Here is a 24834-nt window from a genome sequence, read left to right on the forward strand (position 1 = left end):
ATCTGTGCTGCAGAGGCAGAATCTGTGCCATGTGTCCCAAGTGATAGGTCCAACATGGTTGCATTCTATGAATCTGGCCAATCCATGGAAATGTACGACTCGTACACGCCTTCCGCATCGTTCAAATCTTCACCTTCATGAAACACTCGTAATTGCAACATTGTTGTAGGCATCCTACTGAATTTCCAGCGCACAACTCGTACAAGTTTTGAATCCGCATCCGTCTCCATGACAGTCCAGAGCCAATGGGTGCGCCCGGCTCGGTCAACTGACTGTACAACATGTATTTTGAAAATACACATGCACCCGTCTCCATACGATTCAATGGCCAAGGCGTACTCCTGTCTCGGACCATGCCTGTCCGATGAGCATGCATGATAGTCACCCGCGTCGGACCTCATTGCAGTCAATAGCAAACCGCACGCACGGCTCGGTCATGAACCGTGCAATGCGTACGCATTTTCACCGCGTCGGACCTCATTGCAGTCAATGGCAAAGCGTGCGCACGGCTCGGTCATGAACCATGTAATGCATACGCATTGTCACCCGCGTCGGACCTCATTGCAGTCAATGGCAAAGCGTACGCACGGCTCGGTCATGAACTGTGCAATGCGTACGCATTGTCACCCGCGTCGGACCTCATTGGTGTGACTATTCAACGGATTCAACACACAATTACTTGCCAGGGACACCTGGGCACACCTACCACACTACAGCATTGGCCACACAGTGTCCCATGGCATGTAAGGCTGCATTCCCTGGGTGTTTAGGGGGGCCACATTTGGTTTGTTGGGTGGCACTTTTGTGCAGCCACTCCCAGGCTGTGCACGTGTCCTTTGTGTGTCGTGCACATTACCACTGTGATGTGCAAATGTACAGTAATGGGCATGAGTCACAGACACAGTTTCATGTTGGATATGTGTGGGCCATTTCACATACACCCTGAGTCCTGCGGGTGATGGCATGTACGTCACAGTGAGACCTGTAGCCACAATACTGATGTGCACCCACAGTCTATGTGCATGTTGTGTCTCAGATGTGTCTGATCAAATGTGCCCAATGGGTGACAGTCTCCACATCCATGTGGTATATGCATCAACCTTGATGGTGTGTGTGTGTGTGTGTGTCTAAGAGACGTACATGTAGGGCCTGCAGGGACAACAGTGACCACTACCTGTGGGACTCACGCTTGCCTTGTGGTGTGTATGTGATACGCTATGTCCATGCCAGTGTCGATGTGGCAATACAGGGACCCCTTGGGTTTCTGCATGGCAAAGATCTGTGATGCCTGTGAGACATCAGACCTCACTTGTTATTGTGGTGTGTGTTTGGAACGTCACAGCAGTACATAGGTCGGGTGACACAGCCAGATGATTGGCCATTGCACTGCATGGGACTCATGGACATGTGGAATTGAGATGTGAGGTGATGGTCATGTAGGTGACATATGTGTCCATGCCCAACAGCATGATCTATCATGTGATATTGAGCCTGGTCATGGCCACATGGGTGGATGGACCGACATTCTTCCTTTGTTCATCTCTGTTCTGCAGGGCACCAGCTGTCCATCGACCGTTCCCAAACCTTGCAACCATGCAGGAACGTGACTGCATCCGACGGTACCGCTTCACCAGGCCACTGATTGAGGAGTTGGCGGAGCAGTTGGCGCCACATCTGCTACCTGGCTGAACATACCCTACAGCACTGACCCCAGAGGTGAAGGTGATGGCAGCCCTGCACTTCTTTGCTACTGGTACCTGCCAGTACACTGTGGCTACTGCTGGTGGTATGTCGCAAACTATGTTTAGTCGGTTGCTACACGATGTCTTGGAGGGGATGTTGCATTTCCTAGACCTGTACATCAAGTTCCCGAGCCCAGCTGAACTCCCTGCAATAAAGGATGCCTTTTATACACTGGGGAGGATGCCGAACGTCATCGGATCTATTGATGGGACACACGTGGCCCTGGTACCACCACAGGCACATGAGCAGGCATACCGGAACAGGAAACATTTCCACTCGATCAATGCTCTGGTGGTATGTCTTGCAGATATGTCTATCACACATGTGTGTGCACGGTTCCCTGGTTCTGCGCACGATGCCCTCATAATGAGGAGTAGTCGCATTGCAACGCTGATGTCACAGATGCCAGCTCAGCATGCCTAGTCTTGTCAGTGTGTACTGACTGTTTCTCATTGTGTGTGTTTGTCAATGTTGTATTCTGCACTCCTACAAAACTCAGCTACTTGTTAATTTTTGTGTGTGTAGGTGACTCTGGATACCCCAACATGCCGTGGTTGCTGACATCCTTCAGGAACCCTGTGACACCAGCCGAGATGCGCTACAATGAGGCACATGGTTGGAGCAGGAGGGTGATTGAGCGGACATTCGGCCTCTTGAAGAGCCGCTTTCGCTGCCTGGACAAGACCGGAGGGGCCCTCCCATATGAACCTGCAAAGGTGTGCAAAATAATCCTTGTATGCTGCATGCTACACAACATGGCAGTGCGGAAGAAGGTGCCACTCATCCAGGATGACGATGACCAACCTCCTGTACCTGTGGAGGATCCCGGCCTGGTCCTAGATGCCAGTGATGATGAGGATGAGGGTGACGTCCGCTCACAGCTCATCAACAACTTCTTCACCTGAATGTGAGTTTCCAGGGTTGTTATGTCAATGTATGGAGTTAGCCTGGAATGTGTTGTGGCTGCTCTGTTGCTGTCTGAGTGTGTCTGTGTGCCACTTGACTGGATGCGTGTAGTGATGTGTCCATTCAGGTGGTGTGTACTGCATAATAGGGTGGTACTGCTAACTTGTTTTTGTGTAGGTTTCTTGCAACATGTTTTGTGCATGTGTATTGCATTTCTCTCCTGTTCTGCTGTGCTTTTGACTGTGTCTTGTGTCTGTCCTTCACAGGGTAATTTGCCTGGTGTATGTTCAACACTGACCCCCACCACCCAGAATCCGACACCAGTGTGGGAGTAGTCAATTGACATCAAGTGATGTGCCACACACCCCTGGACTAATATTCTCAGACACTCTGTGACCGTGTGTCCACCGTAACGTACAATTGCCTTGCAACTATTTTTGAATAAACATGTTGCTGATGTGTAATGAATCTGTGCTATGCTTTGTTAGCTGCATTGTCGATCTTCCCACATCTGACTGACATTTGCTTACCTCACATGTGGACTTGTTACCACTGACTATGGATAGGTGTTGTGGTTGTGCATACCTAGGTGTTTCATGTCAACATCATTGTGTGTGATGAGTAACATGGCCATGGTGAGTATGTGTTGTGGTGCCATAGTGGTGTGTCTCCCTCACATGTGTGACATCACCATGACTCACCTAACATTGGTCACATTGTTGCAGTATTTGGCATGCACTGTGTTGTGTAGCAGATCGACATGTCCATGACACATGACAATTTGGAATCACAACAGAGGCAAGTATGGTGTACTGGTGAGTTTATTTTCGAACATGTGTGAGGAAAGTGCACAGGATGGTGGGTGCTGTACATTGGTTTTGGAATCCAAAGTTCACATTAGAGTTGGAAGTGCTGGTAGATGAAATGTCCAGAGTAAAGTCCACAGTCATCTGCTACATTGGCCCAACATGAACCCTCCATGTCATGTGTGCGATTGAACAAGGTGAATGGGTTGCGCACAAAGAACATTGTCCGGAACAGGCTTAGAGGCCCTGGGGGATGTGCTGGGACATCTGCCTCTCAGATGTCCTTCTTAGGACTACCCCTCTTCTGGCAGATGGTGTTGCAACAGATGTTGTGGTCACACAGGGAGGTGTGGACAGGTTTGTGTTGATCTGGCGGAGGCATTGGAGTATGTCCCGATGCACCGCAGTAAGGGCATCCCACTTGGCCTCCATGCGGACATGGTGGGCAGACTGCTCCTGTTGCATGTCTTTGAGGATCCCTACTACCTGGCCAAATCCTCCGGTGCTATCCTGGTACGCATCTATGATGCGTGCCAGTTGGGGGTCATCATGCAGTCCAGACCCCTCTGCAAGGCGCGCCCTCTGCCTCCCACTCCTCCCAGCACCCCTATCCACACGGGCAGGACCAGCGGCGGGACGCACAGGTGACACTGGGACCCCTTGGGTGGTGTTGCTGGTGGTGTTTGCTGTAGCTTCCGGGGGGGTCCTGTGTCCCTGTGCTGTGGGTGTTCAGTGGCCTTGGTCTGTCCGTGTTGGCGGGGGTGCCCTGTCGGTTTCCAGATGCTGGAGGCATGGGTACAGGGGGTGCAGATGTTGATGCTGCTGGTGCTGCTTGATGACTCACACCGGAGGGGCCAGGTTGGTCGTCGTCATCCGAAGAGGGCAGAGACAGAGTCATACCAGAGAGCTCAGTGTCCACCGGAGTCTGGGCCTGGGAATCCTCTTCATTTGGTGCTGGGTCCCCAGCACCACCTGTGTTTGGAAGAGACACACAATGTGAGTTATGTTTCTACATGCATCAATGGTTCACAAACATGACATTTTCTACTGTAGGAACAGATGCCTGCCTGTACGCTGCTTTTTCCCAGCTTTTCACGGGCAGAGTTTGATATTGTTGTTGCCCATGTCCCAGCATGGCCTTGTGCTCCCCACAACAGAGCCCAGTGTCAGACATCCTGTCAAGTCCCTTCCCACTCCCTGTGGGGCGAGTATGGTTCAGTTAGAACTTGCTGGGCCATGTGGGTGGGTGTGTATATTCTGTGACTGCAACTCCCATCATGATCTTGGCTACACCCCCCTTCCCAGCATGCCCATACTTCCTCCCTCTTGACTCTGCTTCCCTGTGAGGGGGTGTGACACCAATGGCAAGATGGCTGACTGTGAAGTCCTGGTGTTTGTTAGCCCAGTTCCCAGCAGGGCCTTGTGCTCCCCACAACAGAGCCCAGTGTCAGACATCTTGTCAGTCCCTTCCCACTCCCTGTGAGTCGAGCATGGTTCAGTGTATGCTTGCTGGGCCATGTGAGTGGGTGTAGATTGTCTGTGACTGCGACTCCCATCATACTCTTGGCTACACCCCCCCTTCCTAGCATGCCCATACTTCCTCCCTATTAACTCTGCTTTCCTGTGAGGGGGTGTAACAGCAATGGCAAGATGGCTGACTGTGAAATCCTGGTGTTTGTTTCGCTACAAGTCCAAAGAGAGCCCCTGTGCTTCACGCAGTTGCACCCAGTACGGGGTGTCTTTTGATGATGTTTCACAGAGGTGTGGGTTAAAGCATTGTACCCGGTGAGTTGTGTGGAGTTTGTGTTGAGGGGGGTGTCTCCACATGCTGGTAAGTATGGTCAGAACTGTCAGTCCTCCTTCCCATCCGGCCAGACATCCCATCATGAAACGTGCTTCCATTGGAGGGCGTGCAAGTTGTCTTTCAGGATGTCAGTCAGTGGTGTCCTGCTTCTAATTTGCGCACATGCCCTAGCACGGCCTTGTGCTCCCCACAGCAGGACCCAGTGTCAATCATCTTGTCAGTCATTTTCCACTCCCTGTGATGTGGGCATGCTTCAGAGAGGTCTTGATGGGCCAATTTTGAGGGGGAGCATTATCTGTGACTACAAATGCTTTTGGATACACTCACTTCACCTGCATCCCCACAATTCCTTCCTGTCAGTCAGTTGCACTGTGAGGTAGTGTGTTTGTGGTGGCAAACTGTCTGGCAGTGTCTATTTAGCTTTGTGCCACTGCCTAGCTCTATTTGTTTTTAGGTTGGTGCATGTCATGACACAGTTCCAAGTCACTATGAGATGGCAGGTATTGTGTTTGTCTGACTGGCATACCCCTTGCCACACAATCTTGGGTATGTTGTTTTTGACCTCACCAGGCTCTGGTATGTCTGTTAGCCCATGGACGCTCTCTGGTGGTAGGATGTCCCGCACCTTCTCCTCCCAGGTCCTAAAGTAGACTGGTTTGAGGGGAGGACCACTGCCGGTGCACTGACTCAGGGCGTGATCTTTTTCGATGAGTTTCTTGACCCTCCTGCGCACGTCATACCACCTGTTCTGGATATCATCCTTTGTGCGCCTTGCTGGTGCTTGGGTGTTCACCTTGTCCAAAATCCTCGCCCACATCTTTGTTTTCTGTGACATGGGGGTCCTTTGGACCAATGTACCAAACAAATGTGGCTCTACTCTGATGATCTCATCTACCAGCACTTCTAACTCACTATCTGTGAACTTTGGATTCTTCTTTGGGGGCATGGTGATGGGTGGTGGTGGTGAGGGATGTGTGTGTGAGGGTGCAAGTGAGGGTGGGTTGGTGTTGGTTTTGCTGGCTGTATGTGTGTGTGATGTTGGATGAGGTGCTGATGGTGTGTGAGTTGTGTGATGGGTGAGTTGTGAGTGTGTCTGTGGTTGCTGTGTAATGGTGTTTGCTGCTGGCTGTGTCTCCTGTTTGCAAGGGATCATGGTAGTGATTGTAGTCCTTTATATATTTGGAGTTGTGGGTGTGTCTTTGTCCCAGGTTTTTTTTATTTGATATTTATTGCCTTTGACATTGCTTGTTTGGTCCTTTTTTGGTCTTTTTTCCTTTGGGTTTTGTAGGCATGAAGGTGACGTTCATCTGACGGATATGGACGCTGATGTTGTCTCGTGCGGGCTTCTCCGCCTCGTTCATGCTGCCTATCTTCTGTGTTTCATACGCGTCGGTCGCAAAGGTCTCTATTGCTTGTGGGCCCGGTTTTCTGTGCGTGTCAGTATGAGTTTCCACGCACTGCATCGTACTGCGCAGATCGGACATCGCGGGTACGGGCCTGTCGGGTTCATTCCGGGTTCGTGTCGGTCGGTGAAAATCGCATCGGTTTTCCGGCCAGTTCACTATTTTCCCTACAGCTCGGTCGTACGGCTTGTATTCCGTACGTGGTGGTTGTAATTCAAACGCGTTGCATCGTACAGCACGGGTCGTACGGTGCTGGTCCGTGTCAGTCGGTATCCGGTCCGGGTCCGTGTCGGTCGGTTCGTTTTGTGGCCGGAATCGGCCCCTATGTAAAATGGAAAACCTATAACATAAGTACTGAATTGGGAATACATGTATCTGGTATCATTTCGGATATCTAGCTTTCAGGTATTAAGGTCATATACCAGTGTCCCTCACTGAAAGTTCTCACATTTTGCCCTTGCTGTTAGTTTCTGTGAATTTTCTTGTGTTTTTTTGTTGATATGTTGGTAATTTATCATGCAAAATGTTACTGCACCACCATTTTTCCTTACAACACCTGGCAATCCTCACATATTATGGAAAAAATAGAGGAGGGTTTCCAGTCACTATGTAAGGGTCTGTGGCACCTCGCTTAGTGCGGAACGGAAAATGTCCTTATTGATGCATTGTCTAGGGCCTGAAGGTCAGGAGGTATTTCAACATCTCCCTTACCTATTTGACAGTGATTCAGCGAATCTGAATGAGTATGAGATTTGTCTAAAAGAACTCGACTTGCATTATCTTCACAAAGTAAGGAAGAACATGAGACCAAAAATTGTAATCCAGTTAGCAAAGTCCAGCCTACAATTTTACAACTGGAGTAAACATGCACATCAGCCTGAATATTTTGGAGAAAAATGAAAATAAAGTGTGCAGAAATTTCCCGAGAGCCCCTGCGTGAGCGTGCTGTGATGTCTGTTGGTTTTCTGCACTTGTTCCGCACCGAAAGTTTGCTGTTTCCCTCCGACTGTTGCGGGGGGGTTGGGAGAAAAGGTGGTAGTGGACGATTTATCTATACATTACCTTCTCCATGAGCTGCGGTCCCAGTACTCGCCGGAGCGTCTGGACGGGACCGTGTGCCTAGGATTTGTTTCCAGTTCACGAAGCCCACAAATGTAAGACCTTCCACTCTTCACTGGTTACGCCGTTGTACTCCTAATCGAAGCCATGGGTGTGTATCTCCCTGTATGTTAGGATGCAGACATTACCTATGACTCCTGCCATGTTACACCTTAATTGGCCACATTTGTCGATATCGCGGCCTGCCTCCGGGTTGTTGGCGTGACGCAGTGTAATCATTCCTTTGCTAAATAAAGGTCTTTTAAAAAAAAAAAAAAAAAAGTGTGCAGAAATTTCCGAAGCAAGTTAAACGTGCTCTGATTACAATGGTACTATTTACGAGCTCCTGTTGTATGCCTGGGGAGGGAGATACTAGTGGGCACGTAAGGTTTCTAATTTTACAGATGGGTTAGGCGGTGACTGATTAAATTGTTGAAAATATTAACTAACTTTTCACAAAGGGGTCCTTCACAGTCTTCTTTTTTGGCTGTTTCAGGATATACTCAGACGAACGTGGGAGAGGCCTTAGCCGCTGTGCACGGGTCAGAGTTCAGCCAAACTACGATTTGTCGGTTTGAAAATTTACAGCTGAGTTTTAAAAATGCCTGCAAACTGAAGTCCATCCTATCCAAGTGGCTGGACGAGGCTGAGCAAGTCGGAGGTAGGATTCTCAAAACATCTGAATTTACTCACTGCTGATCCATTTGAACTTTTCCAGTGTGAAATCTTGAGCCATTTCAAGTTGTGTTTTTTCTATTAATCAATACATATGAAGTCCAGTTCTTGCCCGGAAGTAGAAACCAAAATAAGTCCAAAGGTCAGAAGGAATGTTAATGTGTTTTATTCTAGTCTCATAGTATTTACTCTTGGGATATGGCTGTCTTCCCGGATATACTTACTACACCAAGACAGAGTACAGGTTCTTAACATTAATCTCCCACATGAAGGCGTAAGTGCTCCCACTTCTGTTTCCTTATAAGGAATCAACTCACACCAGCCATCCAGAGGGATCTACACTAGATTGGAGGTGACTAGTGAGATTGTTACCGTTATACACATCTGAGATATGACAAAATATCTATGCCAACCTTTTCTGAAATGAGAACTACTAATGTTCAATTTTTTTAAAATTTTATTTTTTATTTTTTTGCATCTTTTATATAGCGCGAACTCGACCCAAAGGTATTGGAGCGCTGTACATGAGCACCGTATTTACATTACATATTCAGGCACGGGGAGATTAAGTGATTTGCCCAGAATCACAGCATGTGGACACGACCTCGAGGCTCGAACCCTGGTTTCCTGCACCAAAGTTATAGTTGTCACAGTGGCCACATCAGGAAAGATTACATTAGTGGCCAACATAAAGAGACTACTAGCTAGCAACTCAGTACATCAGGCATGGGTGCCAGCAGTAATGTAAAGAGGCTTTGACTATTTGGAATGCCCGAACAAGAGTTATACGTGCCAGCCATAATTGCATGTCTCTGGCACCCAGTTAATATCGTAAAAAGTCTCCTCAATGGCACGTGATTTATTATTCAAATGTCAGCTTACAATAGATTTTAGAAATTCAGCCATTTTTTCCAAATGTCAGCTTATGAGTTCTGAAAATAAACTCATTTTCGTCTTGAATGCACACTATCAATTTTGGTATATGTATATTAATTCAACAAAGCACAAGATTCTAATGTGGGCGGCTGGGCTGCACTCAGCAGAGCTACTTACAGATATCTGGAGAGTTAGCAGTAGCTCATGAGGTACACGTTGGAGAAGCCTGATCTGCAGGATTGCTGGGACATTAGTTGTGCATGACTTTCAATGCCAATTTTAGATCTAGATTAAGCCAATGCCTTTTATTTTATGAAAAGCATATAATATATATGTATAGTGGTCTTTGGGTCAGCCTCCTTTAGTCATTGGCTTCCTTCCTGACCTTTTCGCCATTAGCTTCTTTGGTTGCGGAACATTCAGCTGTTGGCATAGCCACTGTTAATCACATCTTAGAAGAGCAAACAAAAGTAATTTTGTTTCCCAGTTTTTCTTTTGGCCATTTCGGTGTAAACTTCTGCCTCCTCTGGGATGCATGAGGGATTATTTTACATCAGAAAAATAGTGTCAATTATCAAACATTCAGTTTCTTTTGTCTGAAAAGTGGAAACACTCACCACAAATTTGATACACAATGCTTCTCTCTCAACTCGCATGGTTGCTCCCTCCTTTCTGTCCCATCTGCTCAGGTTCTAGCTAGGTCAATGCTGACATAATGCGAATGCCTGATGACTTGTCCCCCACCACAAGGTTGCTGCACACATCATGCATGTTCCCATCTTCTCCTCTTAGCTGTTGCAACATGTTGCTCATGCTACTGTGTCCTTTCTGCATGTTTAGTGAGTTCCCACTGGCTGCCTTTCTCCCGGATGAGACTTTTTTTCCCTGCTGTTGGGACACTAATGATACTGTGAGCATGTGATATAACTCCTATGTTTTACCGTCCGGCTGTTGCTTGTGTTAAGAACACCCAGAAACTTCCTTCAGCTATACACAAACATTGGCTTAGCCAATGGGCGTGTCTTGCAAATCACAATGCAAGCCAGACCAACTGGCTTTGCCAACGATTGTTCCAATAGTAACCTACCTAGTATTTAATTGACATTTGAAGTTTTCAGAGTATTTACTGCCACTCTGGACCAGTAGCCCTGGAAATATATATATAGACTCAGTATATGGTACTGTGAATAAACTAATAATGGGACCCCTGAATAAGTAGTTAGAGTAGGAGGGGTTCTTTCTCAGATTAAATATTAGCGGCATTAATGTTACTTTTGCAGGATTCCGGACCTTGTATTCTGTCAGACTCACATTCGCTAATGTCTAATATGTGCTGTATGGCAGATGAATTGTGTTCCTCCTAGACTGGCGACTTCTCAAAATATGTGCATCGCAGTTCACAGCCTCCAAACCATTATCAGAGCCTGAATCAGTGCCCACTGAGTGGCATTCTCCTTGCATAGTCTTCTTCATTAATTATGAGGAGCCTTTTCACTGAGATGGTGCACTACTAGCTCCAAAGGTTCCAGTGATACTAGTCCCTTAACTTTCTCACACTTGATGATAGTCAGCTGTTCTTTCTCCACATCACTGGTGGGAACTGTCTCTGACAGCTGTATGGTATGTTCTGTCAGATCCCAGTAAAATTGTCATTTTATTGAACTGAAATTATTCTTGAATGTTCATGTGAATGGTCACTTGCTCACATCACTCTTCTCGTTTCCCAGAAGATGGCTGCTTGTGTTTTTCTGTTGTTGTCTGAAGTGCATGATTCCATGGCCAGATTTATTATATTTGGAAGCAGTCAGAGATCACCTGTAGTGTCCCAAATAGTAGATGGGGTGGGTCATAAATAGAGTAGTGTACATAACAGTCTAATTTGAAAGTCTTCCAGATTTCTAGTGAATGCAGATTATTTTGAATTATTGTTAGGTAATTTAAACATACAAGTGATTCCTTTTTACTACACACAACAGGAGAAAATTAAAGTTTTAGCCTGGGAGGTTTTGTCTTGGATGATAGACAAGAGAACTTATAGAACACTTCCACAATATGATATCTACAGAGCAGAGGATGTTCGCCGGTAAAGGTACATCTACCTCAACCGTGTAGCTCACGTCCATCCATGCAAATGGAGGACCTGCTGTCAGGCAGGTGAGAGCTTTTTCATGTAGTTCTTTCTTACTCAGCACAGCTATATGCTTTGTGATCCAGATCAGATGTACCACACATGTGAGGAAAAGTGGCAAGTCACAATCTGCTGGTGACCGATCACATAAATACTGTTCAGTGCATCCGAAAAAGACGCATAGCTGCTTCCTGGTCAAAACCTGGTTGGCCAGCTAACACAAGTATCTAAATACACCTGGTCACAAGAGGTTCATGTAGCTACTTACTAAATTGTGATCTCTTATCATTTCATGACATACAAGTCTGATAATCATCATAATTAAGTTGCTGCACAGATGTCTAAACGATGTCTGCTAGAAAGCATCCTCTCGGAGCTGTGCCTCTTTTTGGATGCCTCTCACTGTTCCTGTCAGCAGTACACTTTGCTTAGAGTGTCTGTACCGATCAAGCTGGATGCACTTGAGTAACAAAATGGCTGCTGGCTTCCTGTCCCTTAATAGATGATCCTAGCAATCCATGTGTGTTGATGGATGCGGATGTAGCAATCTTTGATACTGAACTTCCTGAAACTGGATAGTTTACTCGCCTCACTCTCTCCTATGATTAATTTCCTTGGCTTTACCTTTAACCCCCACCACATTTCTATAATGCATGTTAAAACAGTCCCAAAATCTTCCAGCTTTTCCCTCTACAACCTCAACAACAATCTCCAAATACCTTCGCACACTCTTTTTATTGCCAAATTAGAGTATGGGTATGCAATCCTAGGAGGTGTCTCGCAATCACCTCTTGCACGAATGTATGTCGATACTTCGCATACCATTACTTCGCATGATTTTAGTGCGATGTTTTTACTTAGCATAAACCATCACTTCGCAAGTTTTAACTGCGCATGCATTTATAACGCAAATGGTTATAAATGTACCATGGTTTATGCTAATTTAAAACATCGCACTAAAATCATGCTTACACTAAACTACCTTACACTACTTAAACACCACTACACTACCTTAAACCCTAATACACTACCCCCTACACGACCTTCCCCCTTCCTTGACCCTATACTCTAACACTACACTTGATGACCCCCCAACACTATCCTAAACCCTAAAACACCACCCTACACTACACCAACACCACACCACTACCCTAAACCCTAAAACACCACCCTACACTACACAAATACCACACCACTACCCTAAACCCTAAAACACTACCCCCTGCACGACCCTCACCCTTCCCCAGTCCGCTCCCTACACTACAACACTACCCTGCACGACACCCCAACACCCCCCTAAAACACTACCCTACACTACACAAACACCCAAAAACTACCCTAAACCCTAAAACACTATCCTGCACTACACTAACGCCACAACACTACCCTAAACCCCAAAACACTACTCCCTGCACGACCCTGCCCCTACCCCCAGTCCGTTCCCTACACTGAAACACTACCCTGCACGACCTCCCGACACTACCCTAAACCCTAAAACACTCCCCCCTGCACATCCCTCCCACAACTCCAGTCCAGTCCCTACTCCCAAACACTACCCTTCATGACCCCCGACACTACCCTACACCCAAATACACTACTCTACACTACACCTACACAACCGTACACACAGCCCCACTTACCTCTCTCTCCTCGTGGATCACCTTCCACTGCTCCAACTTCCTGCGTCTTCAGAGTCGTACGGCGTTATTATGAAACGGAAGCGCCTCCAAATCAAAACAGCGATGTGGGTAGCCTGCAAAGTAACGGTCATGCACAGTAAAACCATGCGAAGTAATGGTGTCTGCGTACTAAACATGCGAACTAATGGCAATCCGAAGTAGTGGCCACATAGAAAAGGTCACCCACCCCTCTTGCACTGCTCAGGGCACTCCACTCAGCAGCCAGGTTGATCGCCACCTCAGCAAAACATAACCTCATCACCCCATACGCTGTAGTTTCACTTACTACCTGTAAATGCAACACTTACATTTAAACCATGCTGCCTTTTTTACAAGACTATACAACCGCACAACCCTCCCTAGAACTCTGAACAGCTTCTCATCTCTTAGGACAAAGAAACAGGCCTTGGAACTCAGACCTCTTCTAATTCCAGCCTCCAGATTCACACCATCTGTCAGCCAAAAACGATCCTTCTCAGGGTCAAAAAAAATATTGCCTGGAACTCCCTTTACTTTGGTATCAAAGCTGAGCCCACACTTCTTGCATCTAAAACCCATCTCTTCCCTCACAACTTTCTTCAGAAAAGTGTTTTTCGTTAAGTATAAATTCCTCAGCTAAATCCCTCTGCTAATATGGTGTCGTTCTGAGCACACATTGCAAATCCGGTATCTCAGCAACAAAGGCGTTTTGTGTTTGAACGTTCCCAAGAATAATGTGCTTTCTTATTTAATCTTCAGCTCTTTACAATGAAAAGGTTGGGGCGAATGAAAGAAAAAGAAAGCGCAGAACAACTATAAGGTACAGAACTAATTGTTTCAGTGTTTTAAACATGCTGTCGTAAATGATATTGTCTTGATTATGTGCATAGTAGCTTGCAAATAATATGTGATAATTAGTTGATAGCATGGGCTGATTAATACAAAGACTGGCAGAAATGAGTAGCTAGAACATTTTTGTGCTATGTGGCCTTTGTTTAATCCGGAAGTAATGTTGCATACTTGTCATCCATAGACGTCACTTCACTAAAATGGCTGGGGTAGTGGAAGTGCCATCACGCACCCTTTGACCCCAGTGACATCAAAGGAAGTGATGTCACATGACCCTTGACCCAGATGACATCACAGGAAGTGAAAACACTTGTGTTCTTTAAAAAAATATACAATAAGTTAAATATTAATAAAATAACAAGAAAGGTACTAACAATGGTAACATCTAGTTTATTTACTACCCATATATTAATTAGGGAGCTGCTATATGTTTTAGCATATGTGTGATTGTGTGCCATGGAGCTGCGTTGCAGAGTGTTGTAAAAAGGGGCGTGGCCTCTGAACACCTCTCTGCAACTCAGCTCTCTGGCGCACACTGGAGGTACCTGGTGGGCTAGTTGGCCCCCAGGGACCCTCAGGATTGAAGAGGAATTAATTCCCCAAATTAAAAAGCGCCACAGGGCGTGTTTGCACACATGTCAATTCAGGCCCCACCCCCTTCCTTCACCATTGTGCAAACGCGCCCCGTGGCAAGTTGTAAGTTGGGGAATTAATTCTCTTTCAATACTGAGTGTCCCTGAGGGCCAACTAGCCCACCAGGTATCTCCAGTATGCGCCAGGGAGCTGCGTTGCAGACAGGTGTTCAGAGGCCATGCCCCTTTTTACAATACTCTGCAACACAGGTCCGTGGCGCTTACTGGAGGTACCTAGCTGGCTAGTTTGACCCTGGGGACCCTCATGATTCAAGGGAACTTAATCTCCTAATTTAAAACGGCCACAGGGCGTGTTTACACAGTGGGGAAGGGAGGGGACGGGGCCTGAGGAGACGTGTGCAAACACACCCTGTGGCGCGTTTTAAGTTGGGGAAATAATTCCCCTTCAATCCTGAGGGCCCCTGGGGGCCAACTAGCCCACCAGGTGCTTCCAGTAAGCGACTCTGTGCTGCGTTGAAGAGAGGTGGTCTAGGCCGTGTCCCTTTTTACACCTCTCTGCAACGCAGCTCTGTGGCGCTTACTGGAGGTACCTAGTGGGCTAGTTGGACACTAGGGACCCTCAGGATTCAAGGGGACTTTATCCCCCAACTTAAAAGGCCCACAGGCTCTCCCCCTCCCTTCACCAGTGTACAAGCGCACCCCATGGCGCATTTTAAGAGGTAGTTTTAATCCCCCTGCCCTATTATATACTAGGGGCTTACAGAGGAGGTCATGCGAATCACAGGGGGACCCCAACGCATAGTGTTCCCTATTGTATGTAGGTGTTTTCACTGTATTCTAAGTGTCTTTTAACATAGCACTGGCTCTAGGACTGGTTAGTCAGACTCAGTTACCACCAGTGCCCTTCTGAAAAGGTTGAGGGTACAGGATGATTTTGCAACAAGGCTTCTTTCCGCTCCTCTGTTGGTTCTTCCTGCACATTACTTGCTTCTTCCTGCACTTTTCTTCGTCTTTGTGGACTTCTGTTGCTTCTTTCTGCATTTCTTTTGCTTCTTTCTGTGCGTTTTTTCTTCTTTCTTCACATGTCCTACCTCTGTAGGCATAGTTAGAAACTAGCATTTAAAAAACCTTTGAAATTCACTGAAAAAACCATGGGTTTCAGGCACGTTATAGTTAGAAATTAACATTTAAAAAACCTTGGAAATTCAATGAAAAAACCATAGGTTTCAGGCATGTTATAGTTAGGAATTAGCATTTAAAAAACCTTAGAAATTCACTGAAAAAACCATAGGTTTCAGGGGCGTTATAGTTAGCTGGACATTTCACTCATACAAAACCATTGAAATTCCCCCGTTATAGTTAGTTCAGCTAACTATAACTTGTGCGCCCGCAATGCACTGCTGATGACGTCACATATTACATCACTCATGACATGGTCAGTGACATCACTCATGACATCACTGATGACATCTCAAATGACATCACTGATGCCATCTGTGATGACCTCATCCAGTGAATGTGTGTTTTTCTGAAAATTAAATATGTTTTATATATGTATATCTCAAGGTCGATGGAAGAATAAATGGGTATATAAGTGTCTAAATGGATGATTTTTTTAATGAAAAATTGATTGTATAACTGACTGTTATTGAGTAATGTTTAAACCAGTCTGCGCCCGTCAGCGCCAAGACAGCGACTAGGGCCAGTCGCGCTGCCTGATTTGAGTTGACAGCTGGGGTCAGGTTCCAGTATTCTGGGGAATCCCTGAAAGTACTTTGGGCGCCTCCCTGCCCCCCGTCTGGCTACTGTGTTATGCCTAACCATGTGGCATCTGGTTGTAGAACCTGCAGTTTTGTGCCGACACTAGATACCTCATCTTGTAATGTCTGAAGAAATTCTGTTGGGGCCCCCCGCATTAGGGCTGCCCTTATTAATGCTAGATCACCCAGGAAACACCATGTTGACGTTTTTGACCTGTTTTCTGACAATTCTATGGACTTATTATTCATCACTGAAACCTGGCTGAATGCGTCCTCTAATCCAGTTGTTGCTCTGGCTACCCCTCCAGGCTATAAGCTCTGTCGCGTTGATTGTCCAGTTGGTAGGGGAGGTATCTTGGCCATCCTGTATAAGGATAAATGGGTTTTTAAAAGTGAGGTCTCCAGCCTTTGGGACGAGTGTGAGGTTTTAGACTTTAGCATCTACGTCTCTGCTCACTTTACATTAGGCGGGTCCTTCATCTACCGCCCCCCGGTCCTGCTACTGCTTTTCTTAAAGCATGTGGCGATGCTGTTGTTGAGCGAGCACTTCACTTCACACACTATTTGGTTTTAGGAGATGTGAATCTTCACCTTGATCAATGTGAGGCAAGGAACTCTATCGACTTTCTCGATTCCCTCCAATTGGCTCAACTTTCCCAATGGGTCAGTCACCCTACACACCAAGGGGGCCACATCCTGGATCCCATTTGTTCTAATTTCCCCATCCAGGTAGTCAAGCCCCTTCCTGTCCCCTGGTCAGATCACTTCCTTACCCGTTTTTCCTGGCAGGTTCCCCAGCCTGCCCTGCCGGCTCAATGCAATCGTCCTCCAACATTTGGCAAAATTGACCCTTTGCAGTTTAATAGCACTTTGGCCGCCAGTTTGCCATCCCTTCAGCAAGATTTGGATGGGAGTGTATCTGGATTTACTTAATGGATCTCTGACTCAGTGGCCGCGCTATCTTCATCGTGTCCGCCCAAGCTCGCCAGAGAGTACCCCTCTAAACCCTGGTTTTCGCCTGAGCTCAAAGTCTTGAAACATGAGTGTAAGATATTGGAGAGGGCGTGGCGGTCGAGCTGCTATTGCTCCGTTGCAAAACACAAACTCAGAATTAAACAAAAAAGCTATTACACCGCTATAGCTTTAGCAAAAGGTCGGTACTTTACATCACGGATCGACCAGGCCAATAATAACGCAAAATAATTTTTTTCCATCGTGCAGAGTTTTATGTCCCCGAGTGCTCAGGCACGCTCTGCTCCAGTCTCTGAGACTGGACTCTTGCCAAGTTTTTTGGGGATAAGATTTGCTGTATTCAGACTGCTCTTTCATCTTGTCTTACTCCACCCATGGTTTTCCCTCTTCCATTGCCTCCAGTTGGCCTTTCCCATACTCTGCCATCCTTTCTGCCAGTAGATTTGCCCAGCACTCTTAAAATTCTGAAAGGCTTAAAATCGGGCTCACCTACGGACCCCTGTGCTGCCAGACTCTTGGCTTCAGCTGCTGACATCATCAATCCTGAAGTCAATAAGATCATTAATACCTCTCTGCAGGACACTCTGGTTCCGGCTATCTGGAAGCAAGCTAAAATCCTCCCCCTCTTGAAGAAGCCCACCTTGGACCCATTGGCTCCTGGAAATTACTGCCCTATCTCTCTCCTGCCTAGTTTGGCTAAGGTATGTGAGAAGGTGGTTACAAATCAAATGTCGAGGCCATGGGTCTGCTCCATCCGGCTCAGTCCGACTTCCGAGCTTCGTATAGCACGGAGTCAGCGCTTTTGGAGGTGTCAGAGGTAATCCGGGACTGTTTGGATGCCGGCAGGAGGGTGGCTCTGGTTATGCTGGACCTCTCAGCGTCATTTGATACGGTACCCCACTCCTTGCTTCTTGACCGTCTCTCGGAGATTGGTATATCGGGGTCAGCCTTGGGTTGGATCAGGTTTTTCCTTGATGGCCATTCGCAGCAGGTCTGGCTTCCACCTTGTGCCTCTGCCTCCCAGCCTATGGCCACTGGTGTCCCGCAGGGGTCATCCTTTAGCCCCCTCCTATTTAACATCTATGTCACCCCGCTGGTTAATTTAGCGGAGACATTAAGGGCTAAGGTGATGGCCTATGCTGACGACACCCAGCTCCTATTCACCTGGGGATGGGACGATGACTCAGTCTCCTCTGCTCAATATTGTCTATCTTACGTTTTTCATTGGCTTGCTCATGCACAGCTTAAATGTAACAAGGAGAAATCTGAGATCCTTCTGTACGACAAATTTCCGGCAAACTTTAGAGAGAAACTTTGGCCCCCAGGCTCCCCCTGCCTAGTACGAAGGTAGGCTATGCTACGAATCTGGGGGTATGGTTTGAGGAGATCCTGACTTTTTCAATCCAGGTCAAGAAGCTGGCCGGGACCTGTTTCGGCATCTTGAAAACATTGAGGAAGTTTCTTCCTCTTCTCCCTAGGTCTGCTAAGGAAACTGTTGTTCGCGCTCTGATCCTCTCCCGCCTGGATGATGCTATTGCATTATACGCCGGCATTCCGAGCTATCTTTTGAACAAACTTCAGATAGTGCAAAACTCGGCTGCCAGACTCCTGCTGGGCATGTCCAGCAGGAGTAGTGTGCGCTCTCATCTGCGTTCTTTGCATTGGCTTCCGGTGGAGGCTCAATTAAAATTCAAAATGTTGACTATCGCCCACAGTGCTCTCTACGGCCGGGGGCCTACCTATTTACAGAGGAGGTTTTCCTTTTACGTCCCGGTGAGACAATTGCGCTGCTCCTCACAACTGCTTGTTCAGACCCCCCGGTTCAATCGTCAAAGGCTTAGCGGGAGCTCCATTGTTCAGAAAGCTGCTTTGGCATGGAACACCCTCCCGCTGGCCCTACGCAGCAGTCAAGATCTTGTGACTTTTTTAAGAAAAAGCTCAAAACCTTTCTCTTTTTGTTATGTCTTTTGAAGTTCGTCCTCCTCTCAGGCTCGCACTGGGACACTCCTCGGTGTAGCTGTGCGCGCTACAAATGTAATAATAATAATAAACACGAGATGGGAATTATTATCCAATGAACCTGAATTTAACAATATATTCGCCAATAAACCTCTGCATGCTTATACTAGAGGAAGGAATTTGAAAGAACTATTATCATCAAAGACTACAGGATCACAAAAAGAGGGTAAAGGAACCTTGAAATGTTATAATTGCACTCATTGCAATAATGTTATTTTAGGAAACATTCTAACCCACCCAACTTCAGGAGAAAGAATTCAATTGAGACATACTGGTGACTGTAATACTAATAATGTGATATAGTGCATTAAATGCCCTTGTGGTAAGGCATATATTGGAAAAACTGAGCGCAAAATTAAGATAATATTAACAGAGCATAAAAGTAGAATAAGGACAAAGAATGTGACTTCTGCATTAGCGACACATTGGTTTGAAGCTAATCATCCCATTTCACAATTGCAGGTTTCAGGTTATAGAAAAAGTCACTGTCATACCGGGGTAGACAACAGAAAACTTCTGCAGCGTGAAATCTATTAGATAAAAAAAATTAAAATGATGATGCCGAAAGGGTTGAATGATCGTTTGGATATGTCATGTTTCATTATTCAGCCATTGGTACAATACAAATACTCAATAGTCACAACACGTTAGATCACCCATGTAACATATTCATGACTCATTCAGGATCACCACACATAACCTGTTTGGCATTAACTAGTGATTACATAGTTTGTTATTGGGTTTACATTGTATGTGACTCCGGACAAGTGAGAGTAGGTTATACTTGTTTGGTTGACAGCTATTGATACAGTTGCACCGTAAATTTGTATAGCATGATCGCTAGTGGTATTTTAGTTTACAAATGATTAAGGCGTCTCATGTTGTATTTAGCAGATTACGTTTTTCCGTCTGCTTTTTTCCTTCATCTATTTTCAACATCAGCTTGGTTTTAAAACTCGGATACCTTTTTAGCCATTTTAAGATGGCGCCCGTCGACAGGTATACACTCTAAACAGTCCGCTTTTGATGACAATGGTTTTTTTCGCGTGTTTTATCTGTTTATAAACATCGGAATTATATGAGTTTGTTTACAGCTTGCAGTACGAGTTTTCCGTAGTTGCGGTGATATTTCTAGTATTTTGAGGTAAGAAGTAAGCTATTGAATACCGTCGAGATATTATATTTGATATGACTTTAGACTTTGATTACCGACGGTTTTTGGCACTCATGGTAGTTGTCGTTTTCTTATTACAGAGAATTAACATCTAGTACAGACTTATGAGGTAAGAGAATATGGAAGGAGTTGGGCTACTTCGAATATTATTGATGGTGCATTATATCTGATATGATGATATTGTTTTCCTTGGTGTAGAACTTTGGTGACAATCCTTAATTATCGTTCTCATTAAGGCACATGAAGGTATGTTGGTTTTTTGAATACATACACCTACCACTGGGTGAATATATAGGTCATAGACATTAAGCACGATAACAACACAGTAACACACAGGCATATTAAAGGTGTAATAGGGCTCCAAGGGAGATCTGGGTTAATTTTCAGTTCTAATTGGTATACATTTTTCTGCATTTACAGATTTTCCCCTGAGGAAGGGACCATGTATGATCCCAAAATGCATTGGGCACAGTGAAAATATATGTGCAGTTTTGTGGAAAAAAACATTTCTGGTATAAAATGATGGTTATTATACTTGAGATGTATTCATGTTAGAAAATGACAAATGGAGTATATTTTGAGATTGTTTTAATGAAAAATTTCAGTTTATGGCAAAAATTGCTTCTGATTTATGGTTAAATAAATAGTTTGACGTTTCATTCAAGAATGGATAAAATGATGATGTAAATCATTTTGTGAACTGTGCGCAGCATTAACAAGCCTCACCGCTTGTTATTTAACTACGTGATTTTTTTTACCACCATGAACAGTATTTTTTGCCCAAGCAGGTCCGTAAATTTGGATAAAAATCACTTAAAGTCAGTATTTTTCCCGCTTAACAGTATATCCTTAAAACAGTAGTAAATATATAGAAGAAAACACTTTAAAGTGTGGTCTAGAATTCCCTTAATTATTCGAGACTGATAATTAAAGTAAACAAAGACAGAAAGGCCATGTTAAAACTGAAGAAATACAATTTATGAAGTTCTATTTGAGGATCCAGGGCATGTGCAGACTCTAAAAAACATAAACATACGGTCAGTAGATTTCTCTTGGACAGATGGAAACACTACCTCCTTGACCATAGGTACTTACAAACATTTTCCCAGGGGAAAAAGGTTTGGTCTGTGATGTGACCGAGGACCGCATTGATGCCAGCAGGGTGGCAGTTGGGCAGGGGGCGGTAGGAGGGGGGACTGGCAGTAAGGTTGGTGTAGGGGAAGCAAAACATATGCATCTACTGGCTGAATTGAAAATGTGAAACCAGAAAACCTGGGATTAATCCTGGCTTACCCACTTTACCAAATTGTGTGATTCTAGGAAATTGTTTCATTAACTTTCCATCCTTTTTTTAATCATCACATATAAAAGGACCTTGAAATACATGAGTTAAGAATGTACGCTGTGTTTGATTAAATAAACTCTACTGTTGTTCATGTATAAAAGGAACCCAGGCCACCCAAAGAGTGCATCTAACAAATGACATGTCTCTTACTTCACTATTGGTATTGTTGTCAGGGTGGGGAAAAGCGTGAATGTTTCTACATATCACTTTTAAATTAATACTTATCAATGCACTGATATAATCCGATGTACTAAGGTGAAACGATTCTACCTTGCCTATTTCACTTCTAAGTGATTCTTCCCTGCTTATGCATACATTACAAATTGCAATGGGTTGTACAATTCTTTTTGTGGCCCACGCATTTTAGTTCTCATTTCTGTCCCTAGCCTCTACTTTGCCAGATGAGGGATCAGGTTGAGAATAGGCTACTGGGAGAGGAAGACAGAAGGAACCGAAGAGGATATGGTAGTGCAGGAGTAATTAATCGAGAGAAAGAAAAAGCAACAGAACAGGAGTGAGGAAAATAGCTGAATCAAAAAGGATGCAGTGGGGGTTACAGAAAGAGAGAAATACATGGTGAAATGGAATGCTAGTGTAAAAGAATGCATATGATACAAATAAGATACATATAAAAATAAGGGTGTAGCATGAGCTAAAGACAGCAGGAGCAAAAAGTAGGAACAGAAAGTATAAATAAATGATAGCTACGTATAAGCTTCCACTTTATATGAAAATCACAGTCAGCACATTGGTGTATTCCCTGATCTAGGAATATTAATACCCAAGTGTGTGTTCTGATGATGTGCCCAACAGATATTCCATTAAACATGGTTTTTCTTAGAACATGATCTGAATATAACTGTGACCCATGGCACTGATTTTTTTATTACTTATTCGATGTTAGGAAAGGTGTTTTTATTACCTCTGGCATACAAGTGTAACAATAGATGTAGATCTAATATTTGCCATTAGTGGGGTGGGCACTGCATAGTTCATTTTGCACATATACATATGTTTACAAATCTTATCATTTTAATGCATATGACCAATGGAGACCAATGGGGCTATTCATAAAGGTAAATTACATTTGTGAGTAATTTACATATGTAATTTACTCTTACACTTTAGAGTACCTTTACTACTTTTGGCTATTCACAAAATCAGAGTGTAAAGTTACTCAAAAGTGTAGACTTACATGTCTCCACCCTCTGAAAAAGGGGGTGAAGCCAAATTTATAAGTGTACGATACTACTGCTAAAGAAAACAGTAATAAGTCCACTCTCACATAGAAAATAGTAGAGTTAGGGACTCAAAAAAAACCTCATAGGAAATATTGTTAATAAATTACATTATTAAAAATGGTTAAAAATATAAATGTATTATTTAATGTTAAAAAATGTACAAATAGTTCAATATTTAATTATAGAATGTGTCAACATTTTGAAGTTAAAACTAATGTAATAATACATTTGATATAAATAAATTACTTTTTAATTAAATATATACATTACTTTATTAATACATAATAATAATACAAATATTTGCTTTATGTGGGAATTACTTGTTACATTCAAAAAAGGTTACTTAAAAATGTTATAAATAATATATGTACTATTTATAGATTTGTTTGCATCAAATTATAAATATTTATATTTGTAACTATTTTACATAATTTATTACATTTAACATTATTTCCTATGCAGTTTTATTTTAAGTCCCTACCGCCATTGATCGCTAATGGAGGATGTTGCAGTGCCAGTGGTTGGCCATGTGTGGTGCTTGATTTACTTTAGGTATAAGCTGGATTCATTTACTCAGGTCCCTTTTTAGATGTAGTAACTTTAGACGGGCAGTTCATGCACAGCAATGGGCTTACTCTTTTGTGTGTGGGTACACAACCCTCTTTAGAAGCCTACCTACCCCTGACTTAACCCCTCCTTACTCCTCCCTATGAACCTCACCTTTCGTAATAAGTATTCCCCAATTCCCAGCCACTTTCCTAACCCTTCCACATTGACTACTACAACGTATACTTGTGACGCTCCACACCTTAGGGCTGAGATCTCGGCACAGAAAATATTAGGAGAAGCAGAGGTAGAACCACCATACAAAGGTTTGTGAATAGCATTTTGTAGTTTTTTTATAGTACTATTGAAGAACTACAAAACGTACTTCAAAGTGCATTTTCTGAAAAGGCTGCCTAAATTTATAAACTGAACAGTAAGCAACGGGCTTAATGTTAATTTTGCACCTGCGACCATGCCATAAAGCAAACTCTCATTACACTATATAACACTTGGCATGTTTATTTCAAATGTTTATATAAACATGGACAAATCTTATAGCCTTATAGCCCGCTGCCAAGGGCTTTATCTGTTGTTTAAGGCCCTGATCTCGAGTTCTTAAACCTGTGCCACGAGAGAGGGCCTATAACGAGGGAGAGGGCTTTTAACAACAGGTACAGCCCGAGGCAGAAGGGCTATAAGGCTATTAGAACATTCCACCCACTAAGGGTAGAATGTTCCAAATTAAAAAGTGAGAAACATAAAGATAAACGTTGGAAAGTTGGAGCAGAAGACTTACAGCAGCCATTGTAAACCCGGGGCTGTCTTTGTTGTCTTCAATAGAGCACTCAACATTTCAAATGTTCTAATATGAATTATGACATAAAAGACAATTGGTATAAAAGTCATACAATTAATATCCCTTCTTGACAACAGTGATATAAAGGATAAAGTACTCCCGCTGGCTGTACATTATGAGGATATTGCATTGTCACTGACGAGTTATATTACTATTTTGAGGAATGATGCCTTCATAAGGTTATGGAACTCAAGGTGACTTGAAATATACTAATCATGTATGCCAGGGAGTAATTTAACCCATATAATACATGGTCACACTATCTCCTTTTCCACAAAGCACTTGATGCGTAGCTCTTTGATATGAAAGAGTGATCATGTTTGCAACATGAACATGAAGAATAAAAATAAAACCTCTAGTGCAAAATTGAACACATCAAAAA

At 44.3% G+C, this 24834-nt stretch overlaps 1 protein-coding gene across 11 annotated transcripts in view; it reads left to right on the forward strand.

Moving 5' to 3' along the window:
* POU1F1 (POU class 1 homeobox 1) overlaps window positions 1-24834 on the forward strand; it is a 126736-nt gene that overhangs the window by 98341 nt on the left and 3561 nt on the right. For all 11 annotated transcript variants that reach the window (XM_085623012.1, XM_085623005.1, XM_085623009.1 and 8 more), the window contains 2 exons: window positions 8257-8421; window positions 13857-13917. In XM_085623012.1, the coding sequence (XP_085479138.1) occupies window positions 8257-8421; window positions 13857-13917 (226 nt within the window). The remainder of the gene's footprint in view (window positions 1-8256; window positions 8422-13856; window positions 13918-24834) is intronic.

Source organism: Triturus cristatus, chromosome 8, assembly GCF_964204655.1.
Source record: "Triturus cristatus chromosome 8, aTriCri1.1, whole genome shotgun sequence".
NCBI classification, from domain to species: Eukaryota; Metazoa; Chordata; class Amphibia; order Caudata; family Salamandridae; genus Triturus; species Triturus cristatus.